Source organism: Martes martes (genome assembly GCF_963455335.1).
Source record: "Martes martes genome assembly, chromosome: 13".
Lineage (NCBI taxonomy): Eukaryota > Metazoa > Chordata > Mammalia > Carnivora > Mustelidae > Martes > Martes martes.
The window spans coordinates 70,606,610-70,624,709 of NC_137901.1; the positions used below are offsets into that span (position 1 = coordinate 70,606,610).

The 18,100-nt window shown below is 45.1% G+C and overlaps 1 protein-coding gene across 2 annotated transcripts in view; it reads left to right on the forward strand.

The window, feature by feature from the left end:
• The window catches only part of THOC5 (THO complex subunit 5), a 34,955-nt gene extending 20,485 nt beyond the window's left edge, over nt 1-14,470 (forward strand). For both annotated transcript variants that reach the window (XM_080820947.1, XM_080820948.1), the window contains 8 exons: nt 3,204-3,305; nt 3,989-4,085; nt 4,659-4,773; nt 6,046-6,149; nt 6,276-6,363; nt 10,204-10,319; nt 10,986-11,176; nt 14,263-14,470. In XM_080820947.1, coding sequence (XP_080677073.1) covers nt 3,204-3,305; nt 3,989-4,085; nt 4,659-4,773; nt 6,046-6,149; nt 6,276-6,363; nt 10,204-10,319; nt 10,986-11,176; nt 14,263-14,326 — 877 coding nt within the window. In that variant the 3' untranslated portion in view covers nt 14,327-14,470. The remainder of the gene's footprint in view (nt 1-3,203; nt 3,306-3,988; nt 4,086-4,658; nt 4,774-6,045; nt 6,150-6,275; nt 6,364-10,203; nt 10,320-10,985; nt 11,177-14,262) is intronic.
• Nucleotides 14,471-18,100: the final 3,630 nt, after the last annotated feature.

The following is an 18,100-nucleotide window of genomic DNA, read 5'->3' on the forward strand; positions in this document are numbered from 1 at the left end:
CACAGTAACTTTACAAGGGGAGGAAACTGAGGCCTGTGTCACCTGTGTGACTGTCAGTGAAAGATGGGCTGTGGCCCCAGAAGAGGGAGGAGATGAGAAAGAAAGCACCACCCTGAAACCAGGATTATATCTTTAAGGGTCTTCAGGTGTAGTTTAGCTCATCCTCCTGTTTTCTGGATGGAGAAACTGAGGTCCAAAGAGTATGTGACCAGTTATGGAAGCCCCAAGCCTCGCGGTCTGGACTTCCAGCCTAGAGGCCTTTGCTCAAGTACAGGCTGCTTTGGCCCCTGGGGAAACCAGGCTGGTGTATGGTTCTGTTTATTTATCTACTAAAACATAAGGATACTTTTCCCCTCAATATAATCACAGTCTCACACTAATTCCTTAGTATCACCCAGTATCCAGAGTTCAAATTACCTTGATTTTCTCGTACATGTTTTTTGTCGGGTTTTGTTTTTTTGTTTTTGTCGTTTTGTTTTTATATTAGGTTTTGAATCCGGATCTCTATAAAGTCCAAGTGTTGCAATTGGGTGAGGCTTCTCTCAGGCTTCTTTTCAACCGAATGTCCCTGCCATCTGTTTATTTGTTGAAGGGAATGGGTTGTTTATAGGTTTCCCTGGTCTGGATTTTTATGCTTGCATCCCTGCAGCACAGTTTAATGAGTTACTTTCTCCCTGTGTATTTCATGTAAATTAGATTTAGAGGCTTGATCAGATTTTATTTTGATTGTTTTGGCTGGGGAGACAAGGAAGCAAGACGACATCATAGATGTCGAGAATTTCCATCAGGAGGCATTCTTTGTTTTTGTGGCATTAGCATCATTGACAACCATTGCCAGAATCTATTTCATTAGGGAACTGATGTTTTTAATACAAACAATTTAACATTTAGCCAACCTTGCTGAATATTCTTCAGGAAATTATTTTCCAGAATGATTTCCATTAGGGCATTTGACTAATCAGTTTTTCATTAAGCCATTAAACCATTTTTATTATTTTGCAATTTCATTTTACCAAATTTTTAATTCTTTATTATTATTTTATAACAAAGATTTGAGTAATTGAGTATTTTTTGTTTCAGTGTTGTGGGGGTTTTTTTGTTTGTTTTTTGTTCTATGTTTTGTTTTGGTTTTGTTTTTGTTTTTTGGTCAGAGAGCCCAAAAGCAGAGGGAGCAGCAGGCAGAGGAAGAAACAAGCTCCCTGCTGAGCAAGGAGCCTGATGTGGGACTAGAACCCAAGACCCTGCGTTCATGACCTGAGAGCAGATGCTTAACCAACTGAGCCACCCAGGCATCCCAGTGTTTTTTGTTTTGCCTTTTTTTTTTAAGTAGACCCCACGCCCCGCATGTAGCCCATTGCAGGGCATGAAGTCACTACCCTGAGATCAAGACCTGGTTGAGATCAAGAGTCAGATCCCCAACTGAATGAGCCACCCAGGAGCCCCTTGGTGTTGTAGCTTTATGACTATATATAACCTCCCCTTTTGTGTCCATTATTTTGTTGTCCTGAACCACATATTACAGATGTAATTTTGTCAAGATTTGATTCTTTCATCAGGTTTTGTTAATTAGAAACCTTTATCATGCAGCTTTAGCTGTTTCATTCTATTAGTAATAGTTATTAAATATTGGCCAAAAAACTGACAATTTTTTTTAAAAGATATATTTATTTATTGGAGGAGGGGAGGGGGCATAGGGAGACTGAGAGAGAGAATGTCAAGCAGACGCCCCGCTGAGTATGGAGCCCAATGCAGGGCTCCGTCTCATGACCTAAGACCACAACCTGAGCTGAAGCCAAGAGTCAGAGGCTCAACCAACTGAGCCACCCAGGTGCCCCAACAAAAATTTTTTTTTAAGATACTTATTTTTTTGAGAGGGGAGAGCATAGAGGGAGAGTGAGAGAGAGAAGGATGGGGCTCGATCCTAAGACCCTGAGGTAATGACCTGAGCCAAAGGTAGGTGCTTAACCCAACTGAGCCACCCAGGCACCCCAACAAATTTCTTTTTAAGATTTTATTTATTTGAGAGAGAGAGCATAAGTAGGGGGAGGGACAGAGGGAGAGGGAGAAGCAGACTCCCCACTGAGCAGGAAGCCTGATGTAGGGCTCAATCCCAGAACCCCAAGGACATGACCTGAGCCAAAGTCAGACACTTAACTAACTGAACCACCAAGTTGCCCCAAAAGACTGACAATTCTTATTTATTTTCTAGTCAGTTCTACATGAAAGGCAGTGAAGGGGCAGAGATCTAGAGGAGGGCAGAGAGTCTGTAGGAGAGACAGGGAACAAGGAAGAGTCAGAAGCTGCCACTGTCCCATTGCTAAGTTCTTGAAAGTGTGCCGGGGCTCTGAGCAGCAGAATTAACCCATTCTGCTAATTGAGATGCTCCTGAGTTTCTCCTGTTGCGATACCTGGAAAGGCGAAGGAGAAGGAGAACTCCCCTGCCCCCCACACTGGTTGAGGAAAAGAACAAGCCTTGTCCTTTGCGATTAGGTTACTCCAGTATCCTCCTCTTCTCCCCCCCCATTCTTTCTCCACTTGTCATGTTTAATTACAGGCTGTGCCCTAACCATTCCAGGTGGGTGGCAATGGCGCTGTCTCTCTGCTTATAGCCCTGGGTCACCTTGTCTCCAGCACATGTGATAATGTCTTTCTCTGGCAACATAAAAGGGGACCTTTTTCTGTAAATAGCATAAAATTTGGCCAAAGTAAGATAGACACACCATCAAAACTGCACACTTGTTCTTTTGGGGGTAGAAAGGATTCTCTTCTGCTCTTAAGAAAATTGGGATTATTTTATCTCCAATGTCACAGGGCTTTGCTGCCTTTGAGGTAAGGCCGTGGTCACCATATTACCTCGAAGGGATAGGGTTTTCAAAAAATTTGGTGCTTAGAACAACTACTGTCTTTGATCAGATAGTGCAAATCCCAGCTCCAGCACTTATGAGTAGTATGATCTTAGATGAGCCATATTGTTCAAAGCTTTGAGTTTCTTCTCTGTAAAATGGAAATGGTTATACTCCCTCCCTCATAGGGTTGTAGGGGTCTGGTGACCTCAAGTATAAAGAGTCTGGTCCATAGGAAGCATTCTGGAAATGGTAGCATGATTATCAGTGATAGGTGGCATTACCATCCCCAGATCACCAAGTCTGCCTTGAGGCAAGGCATTGGCCAGCGTTCTCACTGCGGTCTTTTCCCTTTGCCAGTGACTTGCTGTCTCCTGACTCAGTCTTGAGCTGTTTGTATCCAGGAGATCACGGAAAGAAAACTCCAAATCCAGCCAATCAGTATCAGTTTGATAAAGTCGGGTGAGTCAGCAGTGTCTCCTCCTCTCCCAGCCTCTCTGCTTTGGAGTGCCTCTGGCAGCTCACCATTTAGGGCCAGAGGCCTCTCAGTGGGGAGAGGAGACCGTGGGGTGGGATGGTAGTGTGGTTTCAAGAGAAGGGAACACAGGGGCAAATGGAGGTCATGGAAGGGTGAGGAGGGGTGGAAGCATCAAACTTGGAAGACATAACATATTATACAATAACGTGGTTTATCATTTTAATTCTCTGAGGATTAAAAACTTTAAAAACATTTAAAAAATTGGTAGGCTGGTGAAAAGCTCAAGGGCACTGCCTTCTTATTGAGATTTGCTTATGAGTTAGGGTGGGAAGAGAAAAGCAACATGGGAGAGGTGAAATTCACAGTAGGGAGGTGATGCAGTTTAGATCCTGGCTGTGAGTGGCTGAGCCTGCAGGACCAGCCCATTTTGAGGGGTGGGGGGATAGGAAAGGCTGTATCCTGGGACCACTGCAGAATTTTTTTTGAAGATTATTTATTTATTTATTTGACAAATCACAAGTAGGCAGAGAGGCGAGCAGAGAGCCTGATGTAGGGCTCTATCCCAGGACCCTGAGATCATGACCTGAGCTGAAGGCAGAGGCTTTAACCCACCTGAGCCACCCAGGTGCCCCTATAACATCTATTTATGCTGTGTTCTTGTCTACAGCATCCTGACTTTGAGAGACTACGTACTTGACCTAGGTCACCCCTATGTGTGGGTACAGAAGCTGGGTGGCCTCCACTTCCCCAAAGAGCAGCCCCAGGTGTGTTCACTGATCCCTTCTCCTTGGCTGAAGATCTCTACTTCCTCATATCCTGTGCAGACTCCAGAAAGGCTTCTGATGTCCTTTGGGGGTTTTTAATGATCAGAATGCTTTCCCTCCAGGCTATGATCTGTCCTCCCTCCACTCAGGATACCAAAATGTCTGAGGCTTACAAGTGTTTTGGTACCTTTTGCCTTCTCCCTGAGCGTAGCAGCTCTCTTGATCATAACTTCGGTCCTTGCCCTGGGTACAGCAGGGCTCCAGGCTCTGCCACCCCTCAGTTTTGTGTACAGAGATGCCAAAAATTAGGTGTCAACAGAACCCCAGGGGATGTGGAATCTTAGCAGAAGTCTTTTTCAAGAGGTGGCCAAGCCTCTCAAGAACCTAGTTTATATTGTTCCTACTGGAACTCAGCATCAGGCCCGTCACAGCAGGCAATTCCTGCAATTTCCGTAAGATATCTATCTCGGTGTGGGTGGTCCCGGCTGCCATAGGCATGCGGGGCCTAGGAGAGAGGCAGTGCCTGGAGGAAGGGACAGAGCACCCAGGTGTGCTGCTCTCTGTTGTCCACAGCACACGGTGATTGCTGACCACTCGCTGAGCGCCAGCCACATGGAGACCACCATGAAACTGCTGAAGACCAGGGTGCAGTCCCGTCTGGCCCTTCACAAACAGTTTGCATCCCTGGGTAAGCTCGTGTTAGGTCTGTGGCTTAAGAGCCACTTGGACAACACAGAGACAAAGATGACTTATCCTTCATTCACATTTCTCCAGTTCTGATGACACATCAGAGAGGGCTTGGTTCCTGGCTCTTGCTGAGCAGAGCTGGTGGCAGGGCCACTAGGGAGAGCTACAGGCCCTTCCACGCAGAGGTCTGAGCTCCCCTCAGGACCACCATGGTTGTCCTAGCTCACAAAAGAGGCCCAAAGCCGTCTGGGTGGTCCAAGATAGTGGACTGGTCAGGAACAACTTACTTTAGGTTAGCATATGTCAGCCTTTGGTGTCCATTCTACTGATACTTAGTAGAAGCCCAATTCATGCTTTGTAGAGCTTACATTTAGCTTATTTGAGTACAGCCGTTCAGGAATCCACGCCCTCACCCCTCCCCTGAGACCTGCTGAGCTAACGTCTTCCATGGTGAGGCTGAACCCCAGTGTTTTTCATAAGCTCTCAGGTGATTCTGATGAGCCATTGACCACAGTGGTGCCCTGTTGGATGTTTCTCTTCATTCACTAAATACTTGTCAAGGGCTTACCATGCAAAGGCACTTGTGGGATAGTGAGAGTTAAGATCTTTCTGATCTGAAATAGTCACTCTCAGGAAAGGCATTGGGTTTCTGGGACCCATCTGGAGATCGTTCCCCTGTCGGGGAGGTCTTGCAATCTTCGTGGACCCAGGTGTCCCCAGGGCAGCATTGCTTGTGGCAGGCTTGTTCCCCATCAGCATTGCTCCACTTGTTTTGTCCCGAGGTTGGATGATTTTCATCCTGGACAGCGTTTACTGTGTTGGCATATTTGCAGATTGAAGTGCCAGCAGGAATTTGCCCTGGAGCAGTTCTCTAGCTCTCCTCCCTTAGAGGAACTGACAGAGAACACTTCAGTCCTTTCCTCCATCAAGGTCATCTATGAAAACAGCCCTCTTGGCTATTTGATCTAATTAACAGTCCCTGCTGCAGAGACACTGTCACTGGCTCTGGCTGCCAGGGGGGTTTTGTTTTGCTGACTATCATTTGCATTAAAGATAAAGCACCGTGAAAGCTGGTGCTAGGTCTGGCCACAACCACTTAGCACCGGGGGAAGGTCAAGTGGTGCACCTGCAATCCTAGCAGGTGACCAGGGTATCTACGGAATGCCTCCTGTACCTGCACAGCTGGCAGGGCAATCTGAGCCCTCCAGATACTAGTTACCCGGTGTGGCACCTGATTGCTACCTGTGATACCACATATCTTGCTCTCTTTTAGAACATGGCATCATACCAGTTACTAGTGATTGCCAGTACCTCTTCCCTGCAAAGGTTGTCTCCCGACTGGTGAAGTGGGTGACGATTGCCCATGAGGATTACATGGTAAGTGGAGGAGGGCCAGATCACCCTTGCCATCCCAAAGACTCCTGTCACTTTTCAGCTCCTGCCCTTCCAGCGGGGGACTTGACTGGAGGATCTAGGAGTTCACTCTGCTGTGGTGACTTCTAGGAGCTGCATTTCACCAAGGACATTGTGGAGGCAGGACTGGCCGAGGACACGAATCTCTACTACATGGCACTTGTGGAAAGGGGCACAGGTAATTTCTTTTCTGATCATGGTAGTAGACAAGGGGAGCTAGTAAGAATAAAACATTCCTGGGACACCTGGGTGGCTCAGTCAATTAACTGTCTGCCTTTGGCTCAGGTCATGATCCCAGAGCCCTGGAATCAAGTCCCAAATCAGGCTTCTTGCTCAGTGTGGAGCCTGCTTCTCTCCCTCTGCCTGTCTCTGTCCCTCTGACAAAATCTTAAAAAAAAAAAAAAAAAAGGAATGAAACATTCCTGAGGGTTGCCCTAAGAAAGCAAAAGATCCTAGGATCCTGCCAGGGTGACTTAGCAAATAGTAATGATTGGAAGAACCACTGTTCAGTGAGAACTTGCTATGTAACACAGCCATATCCACATTTTATCTCATTTAATCCTCATGACAGTGCTGGGAGCGGTAATAAAGGTAGCCCCTGTTTTCCTTAAGTTTGCGTGCCACCACTTTGCTTTTACAAAAAACCTACACGAATACCTGTTTCCATTAACTGAAAGAAAGGAGGATTTTCGCTTTTACAGAAAAAGTTATTACTGTGCTAATGTAGGTCTTTTGTAAAAGTAAAGTGGCATTAATGCTCAGGATGTGGGGGATGCCCCTTTATTTATGCCCTTTGGGCTTAGAAAAGGGTTCATGGAACGCTTTGCTTTTGGATAATAGGAGAAACCTGTATTCCCATTTTTATAGGCAAGCACACTGAGGCTCAGTCCCAAGTGCAGTCTGACCTCTGAGCCTGAGCTCTTGGCCCTTTTCTTTACCATTCTCTAAAAGCAGGTACCTGTTCTTCCTCCTCTTCACAGAAGGGCTGACATGTTATTCTCAGGTTGTGAAGTGCAGGGTGACAGGACCTTCCTCCCTGTCTGCGGTTCCTACACTCACTTTGGAGGCATCGCAAGCTATGATTTCTCACAGCTATCCTGGCATCTAATTTGCCAAGGCTTCCCGTGGAGCCAACCAGGTGCTGCCTCTGGAGCTGCTTTCTGGCTCCTGCCCTGGCGAGCCTGGTGCTGCCCATAGGATCTGACCCCCGAGGCTCGGTTCTATGGCTGCAGAGCTGGGGGATTGTCTGTGATTCTAACCTAGTGGGAGAAACATAAGGAAAGGTTGCACTCTCTGATGTTAGAGTTTCTCTACCCTGTGGTTTCTTCCCTTCTTTTTTCCTTTGTATGGTTTTGAAATATTCTGAGGAAATTAAATACTTTAGATATTTAAAATATCTTTGCTTTATACTTCTTTTTCTCTCTCAGGATAGGTGACTACTATTTGGAATAGGGATTTGGAATTTGGAATTTGTACATTTTTTTGTACATTTGGAATTTGTACATTTGCTTCCATTCTTCTCCCTTTAAGAAAATACTTTTACCTTATCCCTAAATAACATAGAATACTGTTTTAAAAGGGTACAAAAAGGCACCTGGGTGGCTAAGTGGGTTAAGCCTCTGCCTTCAGCTCAGGTCATGATCTCAGGGTCCTGGGATGGGCTCTCTGCTCAGCAGGGAGCCTGCTTCCCCCTCTTTCTCTCTGCCTGCCTCTCTGTCTACTTGTGATCTCTCTCTCTGTCAAATAAATAAAATCTTAAAAAAATTTTTTTTAAATAAAAGGACACAGAACAGTCCAAGACATTTAATTTTTTTAAAAGATTTTATTTATTTATTTGACAGAGAGAGATCACAAGTAGGCAGAGACGCAGGCAGAGAAGGGTGGGGGAGCAGGCTCCCCTCTGAGCAGAGAGCCTGATGTGGGGCTTGATCCCAAAACCCTGAGATCATGACCTGAGCCGAAGGCAGAGGCTTAACCCACTGAGGCGCCCCGAGTCCAAGAAATTTATAAAGCCCCAAGTGGGAAAAATCACTGGTAGACATCACTCTGTTTCTTGATTGAGCAGATGAAAGCTTGAAAGATAGTAAGTGTTCTAGATTCATCACAGTGAATATGATAAATGAAATTTTTCTAAGATGCATTGAAGAATTTGAAAATTTAAGAGTGAAATTTAAATAATGGGCAGCAATTCCAAAAAATTTAAATCACTTTACAACAGATCAGTTTGAAAACTGATGAATTAAAAACAAAAAAATTGAATAGAGATAAATCCAGGAATATATGCTAACTGTTAGGACACAAACAATATGGCAGCAGAGAAAGTACTTTTTTATTTTTAATTTTTTCATTTTATTTTATTTAAATTCCATTAATTATAGTGTATTATTAGTCTCAGAGGTAGAGTTCAGTGATTCATCAGTTTTATATATAATACTAAGGGCTTATTACATCATGTGCCATCCTTAATGTCCATCACGCAGTTACCCCATCCCCCCACCCACCTTCCCTCCAGCAACCCTCAGTTTGTTTCCTATAGTTAAGAGTCTCTTACTGTTTGTCTCCCTCTCTGATTTCATTTTATTTTTCCCCCCATTCCCCATGATCCTGTCTTGTTTCTTAAATTCCAAATACGAGTGAAATCATACAATTTTCTTTATCTGATTGACTTATTTCACTTAGCCTAATACCCTGTAGTTCCATTCACATCATTGCAAATGGTAAGATTTCATCTTTCTGATGGTTGAGTAATATTCCATTGTATATATATATACCACGTCTTCTTTTTCCATTCATCTGTCGATTGACATCTGGGCTCTTTCCATAGTTTGGCTATTGCAGACATTGCTACTAAACATTGGGGTGCAGGTGCCTCTTCGGATCACTGTGTTTTTATCCTTTGGGTAGGACTCATTTTCTAATAAATGTGGTCGCAACTGTCAGGGAAGAATTGTCTTAATCTATATTCTCTTGTTCTCTGTTGTTTGAATTACTGGTGTGTCACGGTTCTTTTTCTTCCCCCCATAAATAATGAAAAAAGAATGGCATACTTCACCCATTGGTAGAAAGGGTAAATGTCCTGTGGAGAAATGCAAAGCCTGTCACCAGAGAAGAAAATGAATATATTAAAAAATATAACTTTTCAGGGGCACCTGGTGGCCCAGTCAGTTAAGCATCTGCCTTCACTTCAAGTCACGATGTCAGGGTCCTGGGATCAAGCCCTGTGTCGAGCTCCCTGCTCAGCGAGGAGTCAGCTTCTCCCTCTCCCTCTACCCCTCCTCACTGCTCGTGCATGCTCTCCTTCTCTCTAAGTCTATAAAAAAGAAATACAACTATTTCCTATAAGGAGTACGAACGTAGCTTTGATATCAGACAGTTCTAGTTAAGCTCAGCACTGCTGCTTTGCAACTGATCCTAAGGAAGATTGTGTCAGAGCTTCATTTTCTTTATATGTAAAATAGGCATGTAATAATGGTACCCATCTCATAGAACCATTGCTAGGATGAAATAAAATGTGTGTAAAGAGTTTAACACAGTGCTTGGAATACAGTAAGTACTCTATCTGTTGGCTATTAAAAAGTTTCACGTAACAAAATACCTAGAAAGAAAAGGAATAGAGAAAATATATTTGATGTAATAGTTAATACACAATATTGCTGGAAAGAAAAAACAGCCTTCACATGGGAAAACCCTTAACTTGCTGGCAAAGAAAGAAATGCCAGTTAAAACAAACTTCTGTCAAAGTAGTAAATAAAACTCTTGGGCAGACCCAGTGTGGACCAGACTCTGGGGAGTCCACACACCTCTGCATCCTTGGAGGGACCAGAGTCACAGGACCTCACATTCTGCAACCTGACAGTTCTACTTAGGAGATTCTAGAACAAAAATAAAAGTACCAGAATGTGCTATGCAACACTCAGATTAATACAAGACAGAGCTAGCCTCAGGGGCCCAGTGGGGAGGGTCCATGACTGGCAAACTCGGTCTCAGAACTGATTTTTCCTCCTTACTCCCTTCCCAGCCAAACTCCAGGCTGCTGTGGTGCTAAACCCTGGCTACTCCTCCATCCCACCTGTTTTCCAGCTCTGTCTGAACTGGAAAGGGGAGAAAACCAATAGCAACGATGACAACATTCGGGTAAGACCCTGCTGGGGGTGATGGAAAGAGCAGGGAGAGCCTCTTTGGGGGAGGGAGAGCGGTGGCAGGACCTGCTGCAATTGAGAGCTTAGCCACTGGCCTAATTCCAGGGACAGAGGGGTCTGCCAGGATTTGTAGAATTTGCTGGAGGCTTTTTGGTATAGTAGAAGAAAAAGCCTAACACCATATTAACCAGTTACCTAGCTTGGGGTCACCCCATTTAAAAATGGGGATACTATAAATCCTTGCCTTGAAAGTTGCTGTCTTGGGCTTCGGTGGAAATGTGAATAAACTGGGAAGCATGGAAGTGTTGGAATGAGGTAGTGTGTGAGATTATTATAGCTAGTAAGTATCATTATACCTGTTGATTTGATTCTGTAGTGGCCTTCTGGCCATGGATCATGTTTTTAATGCTAATACCTTCTGACTTCGATCTTGAGATTTCTTCTCCACATGCCTCCATCTTCTTGGCTGTGATAATGTTGGCTAGGGAAAGTTACAGGTCAGAATCAGGAAGACACTGTTGTCCTGAGCCTCAGGATAAACCCATCTGGTTTGATCTGGTGTGACCTAGCTCCTATAGAGGTCTGGCTACTGTTCTTGTGGAGCTGTCAGACCCAGGCAGTCTGAAGGTAGTGCTGAGTTTCTGGCTTTCCCACTCCTTAGGCCATGGAGAGCGAGGTCAACGTTTGCTACAAGGAGCTATGCGGTCCCCGGCCCAGCCATCAGCTCCTGACCAACCAGCTGCAGCGCCTGTGTGTGCTGCTAGATGTCTACTTGGAGACTGACAGCCATGACGACAGTGTGGAGGGGCCCAAGGAGTTTCCCCAGGAGAAGATGTGTCTGCGGCTTTTCAGGTGAGGGGAGGGGTGGGAACACTGGGGCTCTGGAGGTGTCCAGCCCTGCCTCTCTCAGGGACTCGGGGCAGAGATCAGAACCTGGCATGGAGGGTGTGCTCGTACTCAGTGTGTGCTTGTCTCTGTTCACAGTGGAAATAAAAATTCTTTAGCCAGATTTTCTGAGGAGGGCTTGCTCCCTCTTTCCTGAAACCCACTTCCTACCATCCTGGTCCAGCTGTTCTCGAGCACCCCTGAAGGTGGGCCACCCACTGAGTGAGCCCCACCAGAACCAAAAGGATTCCTGTGAAGAACTTCCTGTGCTGCTTTTGGAAAACAACAGGGTTTGCTTTTTATCATCCAAATAAGCTTTTAAAACTACATAAAGCCCCACCAGTCCCAGAGTCTGCCATATTCTTCCTGGGATGCTCCCGAGTCTATGAGAATGGCAGCTCTAGGCAGTTGGGCATCATGGAAGGAACCAGTTCTGAACTAAGACAAATAACAAGTACAGATCATTGCTTTGCTGCTCACCAGCTGTGTGATCTTGTCAGAATCACTTTAGCTCTGGACCTATTTCCTAAAGGCTGACATGGAAGTATATTGTCTGGCTCATGGTGAATTAGAGATAATTCATATAAGCTATGAGAATGGTTCCTGGCACAGACAGGGCTCACAAAATGCCATTAGGTCCTGATGACTTGGTGTTCAGTGTGTCTGTGCTCATGGCACTTTTAGCTACTTTTCCTTTCACTTTGGTGAGGTCCTTTCTCTCCCTTTTTTCCCCTAACACATGTTCTTGTTCTTTTTGTTTGTTTGTTTGACAGCACAAGCAGAAGGAGAGGGAGAAACAGGCTCCCCACTGAGCAGGGAGCCCGATATGGGACTTGATCTCAGGACCCTGGGATTACAACCAGAGCCAAAGGCAGATGCTTAATTGACTGAGCCACCCAGGCACCCCACATGTTCTTGTTCTTAAAGAATCAGTTTCAAAATTCCAGAGTCCATGCTGTAGGCATCCCTTCCCTTTTGAACAAGCATCTAGGGAGGAATGGTGTCTGGGAGAGAGAAAGGGCTATAATCTGTTTCTAATTGGGGCATCCCTGTATTCCCTGTCAGTCTAAAGGTCCCTTACCTGCCCCTCACCTCAGATAGCCAGTCCCAGCACCTGGAAGCTGTGCTAGCATCCTCCCGCCTCCATCTGGCACCTCCACCTGGCCTGGTTCTTCCTGTTATCTGATAATAACCAGTTACAGCCCCCAAGTGGCTGCTGGGAGGCGGAGCTGGCGGCTAGATGTTGGTAGCTTCTAGTACTTGCTCTCCCTAGTGGGTCTGTGTGAGAACTCCATTCTTCCCACCCTCCCTACCTGCTGTAACACATTTCCAGGGTGGGAGCTCTCACACGGCCAGTGTTTATTTTCTGTTACCTAATGGTTCCCGAAAGATCCATTTTCCTGTAGTGCTTTGTGTCACCCAGGCAGAGGTCCTCCATCAGGGCATTCTGGGTTGGCGCTCCTTTGGCTACTCAGATCCAGTTAACCCCATGACTGGGGAGATACAAGTTTCTCAGCCTAGAGTCCAGCTGACCACTGGTATCAGGCCAAGGGGCTGGGCTGCAAAGTGCTGGCCTGGCAGCTGGAGACAGGAGGTCTAGTTCTGCCTGCGGCTGGCTACCTTCAGACTGTGGGTTCTCCATTAGCCATATGCCTAGACTTGCCCAGGTGATTCTGTGCCCTTGTGATGTTGGGAGGTATATGTCATTATGGTTATGCGCAAGGACTTTGGGCCCAAAAAGATGTGGGTTCACATTGCAGTTCCAGCCTATGTGATGAGGGTCTATCTACACTTAGCCACCTGAGCTTCAGATTCCTCATTAGTTAAAAACAAAACAAAACAGCATCCACCTCAGGTATTGTAGGGAAGATGAAATTAAACGAGATGTAGTGTGTAAAGTGCCAAATACGATGGCACACAGAGTAAGCCCTCGCTTAAGTAAATGGTTGCATCGGTGTTGGAATAAAAACCTTCCTTCTCTCATCTCTGTAAACACACACACACACACACACACACACACACACACATCCTTCAGACTGATATCCAGGGTGTCACCTTTCAAGTTACCACTGAATGTCAACCATAGCAGACAAAAGTGGCCCTTTAGACGGACATTGTTCACTGTGGAGTTGGGTAGAAGAGGCCCCTTTGTGAAGTTTTGCCTGGGATCCCAAAATCCCTAGCATTATAGCCAAAGCACCTTAGCTTCAGAGCGTTGATGTTTTGGCCATGATTGTCAGCCTGCCTGTGGCCAGTAGGATTTAGTGTCAGTCCTGGTTTTGAAGTTGAGCCCGGTGCTTTCTGACAATAACATTCGGGCAGACAGTTTACCTCCCTGAGACTGTTTCTTCATCTGTAAAATCTATAAAATGGTAGAAATAGTACCTCAGAGGTAGTAGTATAAAGCACGTGGCTCTTGGCAGACCCTTAGTGCTGATTCTTTTCACTCCTGTTTACATGGGAATATCCCTGCAAAGGAGGATTTTAAGGTTTTTTCTTTATTTTTCTTATAAAAATTAAATAGGGGCACCTGGGTGGCTCAGTTGGTTAAGCATCTGTCTTTTGCTCAGGTCATGATCCTGGGCTCCAGGGATTGAGCCCCAAATTGGGCTTCTTGCTCAGCAGGGAGCCTGCTTCTCCCTCTGCTTCACCCCCTGCTCCTGTGCGCTCACTCACTCTCTTTCTCCTCTCTTTCTTTCTCAAATAAACAAAATCTTTTAAAAGAGAGAGAGAGAGAGAGAGAAAGAAAGAAATATGTTTGTTGTTAAACATAAAAACATCAATGAGCAGTTTTGTAAAAATACTAAAAAGTGAGGGTCTCCGAAAGTGCCTGTTGTTGGTGAGGGCCTTTCCAGGTTTGTGTTCATGCATTTGCAAGCATACATTTTTGCCAAAACAGTATGACACCTTACATATTGTTTTACAGTCTGCTTTTCGTTCATTTTTCACCTCCCAACAGCTGCATAGTTTTCCCTTGTGCAGATGAATTGTAATTTATTTTGTCAGCCCAAAGGGCATGGTATTAACTGATCTTTCTCCTCCTGTTTCTTTAGGGGCCCCAGCAGGATGAAGCCGTTTAAATATAACTATCCTCAAGGATTCTTCAGCCATCGCTGACCTTCCACTCAGCCTGTTATTCCCCCCCTCATGACCAAAGTGCTATGCCTCTACTTTCTGCTTTGGCCTACATGTGGCTCTTGATAGTCTCCAAAGACAGGTTTCTTTTTTTATTTCTAGCTTATTAAAGTGTCAGTTGACCAAGTGGCCTTTGTCTTGTGGCTTCCTGTAGACAACGGGGGTGGATTTGCAGTCTGGAAGGGCAGTTGGGGGCCACAGCATAGTGTGAAAGAGTTTTTGTGGACAGGCTTTCTCTAGGTGGCCAAGAAAAGCAGAATGCAGAAGATTCTGAGTCTGTAGAAAGATGCTACCATCTTATCCCCACTCATCTTTCTTGTTCTTTATTTTGGTGTTTATTACCCTAAGTCCATGCCATTAGGAGGTGGCAGAGAAAGCCCAAGTGAGCATAGCCCCAAAAAACAAAAGTTCTTTCCCTTCCCCTCTCTCCCTCCACTAACTTCAGTACCTTCATTGGCCAGATTCTCTCTGATTGTTGGATTTTATAAACATCTGACTGTGCAGCACAAAGAGAAGACAGGTACGAGGAGTAATTGTAAATATTGCACCATTGTGTGAAGTCAGTGAGAATGGTGTTGGAGAATCACATGTAGAGCCACCATCTAATGAGGCTCTGGCAGAGTGAGACCAGGAGCCATTTGAGGAGAATCTTCATGGTGAGGACATGATAAGTGCCTCAAAAATAATGGTTCGGGGGCGCCTGGGTGGCTCAGTGGTTTAAGCCTCTGCCTTCGGCTCAGGTCATGATCTCAGGGTCCTGAGATCGAGCCCCGCATCGGGCTCTCTGCTCAGCAGGAGCCTGCTTCCCCCTCTCTCTGTCTGCCTCTTTGCCTAGCTCTGATTTCTCTCTGTCAAATAAATAAAATTAAAAAAAAAAAAAAGAAAAGAAAAAAAAATAATGGTTCGACTCTCAGGGAATTAAGAGAGGTCCTAGGAAAATCGATAAAACCCTCTAAAATATTTTCAAAATAACCTCCTTTATAATTCTGCAAAAGTCAAAGTGAAGGATGGCATAAAGTGTTCTTGGACAGTTTTGTCAGAAAAATTATTCCCCATCTCCTCAAAAAAAAGTCAGTTTTCAATTCATTATTTGTTTAAGAAATAAGATATAAAGCTGGAAAATATTTAAGAATTATTACCGGCGTACCTGGGTGGCTCAGTCAGTTGGGTGTCTTTCTTCGGCTTGAGTTGTTATTGAGATTGAGCCCAATGTCCAGCTTCCTGTTCAGGGAACCTGCTTCTCCCTTCCCTTGCCCACCCCCCCGCCCGCTCTCACTATCTCTTTCTCTCTCTCTCCTTTCTCTCTCAATTAAAATATTTTAAAAAGAGAGAATTATTATATACTTGGGGCACCTGGCTGGCTCAGTCAGAACAGCATGTAACTCCTGATCTCAGGGTCATGAATTAGAGCCCCAAGTTGGGTGTAGAGATTACCAAAATAATAATAAACCTTAAAAAAGCATTATTATAGGGGCATGTGGGTGGCTCAGTGGGTTAAGCCTCCACCTTCGGCTCAGGTCATAGTCTCAGGATCCTGGGATAGAGTCCCGCAATGGGCTCTCTGCTCAGCAGGAAGCCTGCTTCCCCTTCCCCCCTTCTTTCTGTCAAATAGGTAAATAAAATCTTAAAAAAAAAAAAAAAGAATTATTACATACTTCTAAGAATAACCTATAAAGTTTTTCAACTACAAGATGAAAATCTACAAAATCTACTCTTGTAGCCATTTTTAATGTATATAAAGTTTATTTTTTGTGATAGTCTTTTTTTTTTTTTTTAACCTATTTATTTGTCAAAGAGAGAGAAAGAGCCAGTGAGCACAAGCAGGGGGAGCAGCCGACAGAAGAGAAGCAGGCTTCCCGCTGAGCAGGGAGCCTGATGTGGGACTCAATCCCAGGACCCTGTTATCATGACCCGAGCCGAAGGCAAACACTTAACCAACTGAGCCACCCAGACGTCCCAATTTTTGTGATAGTCTTGATCAAGTGGCTTTTTTTCTCCCACAGTATACTTTGAACTTTGTTCCCCATTATTGGACTTCTGATTTTCCTTGGATAATAGGGGCATCTGGTGTAAGAGTTGTTTCCTCCTGTTCTCTTGGCTGATCACTGAGCATCCCAGTGATAAGGATTTCCTGAGAAAGAACTAGGAGACTCCTGGGACTGCCAGGCCCTTCATTTTATAGATGGAAGCCTGAGCTCTTGAAAAAAGGAAAATGTCACCTCTGGTGGCTGTTTTAATGTCTGCCACTACCTCTGCCTGTCCTCAGCCTACATCAATCTTTTGAATTCAGAGGTAGAGACTCTTCTGCCCAGTGATCCTCGAATTTCAGTATGTGTGAATCCCCCATCCCAGGAAGAAATTAACAGATTCCCATGCCTCACTATAATATTCGGTCTCTGTTGAACTAAGATGGGCACAGGAAGTGAAGTATATTTTTAACGAGCTCCCCAGGTGCACGTTGCCCTAGTCTCTTTTTGGAAGTGGTTGTACTTTCTTCCCTTCTCTCATTTTTCTTGGTGACTCCTCATAGAATGCAGAGGGCCCAATTCTTTGCAAGCAGCTCCCCATCTTCTGTCTTCCGTATCTTGGGCAGCAGTGTAAACCTCCCTCTGTGTGCTTCTTTCTTTCCACATAGTGTGATCTCTTTGTCTTTTTCCTGACCTAGTTGCCTGGACTCTGTCCCTGCCAGCATCCCCTTGGTCTGGCCACCTTCAGGCCCTGTGTCTCACAGCCTGTGCTGAATAAGATTGAAATAGGGTCTAAAAATAGTTCCTTTAATGGCCCTGCATTGCAGCCTCCACTGTTCTTGGCTGGAAGACAGCCAAACTGACTCAGCACAAAAGCTTGTCTCCGACAGCTGGGACAAGGTTGCAAAGATGGCTTGTGAGCAGTGGGGAAAGGCTCTGCTTTCTGGGCAGGGGATGTCAGAGTCTGTCACCCTCCAGAAGAAATTTTCCCTTTTCAAAGGAGCTGGCTGAACAAAGGAATCCTTTGGCTGTAAGGAGAAGGGTTTTCAAACTAGGGAGAAGCCCAGGACAGTCCGGCCCATTTGAGCTACATAAAAGGCACTTGTGCTTTCAGTCGTCAGATTAGGAGAAGAGGCTGGCTTGGGAAGACCTTGAAGCTTCCTCCTCAACCAAAATTGGCCTTGGCCTTCCCTGGGGCACATCCCAGAGAGCAGTCCCTTTCTGTCATCCTTCCACACCTAGGACCCAGCCTATGTGTCATATCTATCTTATCTTTTTAATATTTTTTTAATTGAATTGAAAATTTTTAAAGTAATTTTTATGCCCAACCATGAGGCTTGAACTCACCACCCCAAGTTTGAGTCACATGCTCTACTGACTAGACCAGCCAGGTGCTTCTCCTAGCCTTTTTTTTTTTTTAATATTTTTTATTTGTTTGACAGAGATCACAAGTAGGCAGAGAGAGATGGGGAAGCAGGCTCCCCGCTGAGCAGAGAGCCCGATGTGGTTCTCAATCCCAGGACCCCGGGATCATGACCTGAGCTGAAGGCAGAGGCTTTAACCCACTGAGCCACCCAGGTGCCCCTCTCCTAGCCTTTTTAAAGCTACTATTCATATTCTTGGTTTCTTAGTATATGCTAGTCTCTCCTTTATTTTCTTCCCAACTTGCTCTCTCCTCTTTTCTCTACAAATAAATCTAAAAGCCTCTTTTTATTTTAAGGGTGTTCCTGCTGATCAGTGTGGGGAAAATGGCTAAAGTCCTATCCATGGGAAGGGGCAGAGCTGCCAG